We start from the raw sequence: 328 nt of genomic DNA, 5'->3' as shown, positions 1-328 counted from the left end.
GGATTTTTATGTGGTCATCTCCTTTAGCACAAACTCTTATTTATAACTATTGAATTAAGTTTGATGTCTATAAACACTCTAATTTAGGTATTCAAAATATAATTTCTCTATAAACAAGTCTTACTACCAATTCCCTTTATGAATCTAGACTTCAGAAAGTTTGGCCTGTAGGTGTTTGATCATATTCCCATGAGAACTTTTGTGAAAGTACCATCAACCATGAAAGATAATATTATTGTTCTCATGAGATATCATCCCACTTGACGTGAATGCTGATGCTGAAGAGTCAGACGAAGATGATGAAGTCCATGTTTTCGATAAGGTTTTG

General features: G+C 32.9%; 1 protein-coding gene across 1 annotated transcript in view; it reads left to right on the top strand.

Annotated features, from left to right (window-relative positions):
• The window catches only part of LOC110266352, a gene marked incomplete at its 5' end in the record, with an annotated part of 2,891 nt that continues 2,811 nt past the window's right edge, over positions 249-328 (top strand). Inside the window, 1 exon segment of the mRNA XM_021110838.1 lies at positions 249-322. Within this exon segment, the coding sequence (XP_020966497.1) occupies positions 249-322 (74 nt within the window).

This window comes from Arachis ipaensis, chromosome B09, assembly GCF_000816755.2.
Source record: "Arachis ipaensis cultivar K30076 chromosome B09, Araip1.1, whole genome shotgun sequence".
NCBI classification, from domain to species: Eukaryota; Viridiplantae; Streptophyta; class Magnoliopsida; order Fabales; family Fabaceae; genus Arachis; species Arachis ipaensis.
The sequence above is the reverse complement of the archived record's forward strand: the minus strand, read 5'-3'. Positions and strand labels throughout refer to the sequence as shown.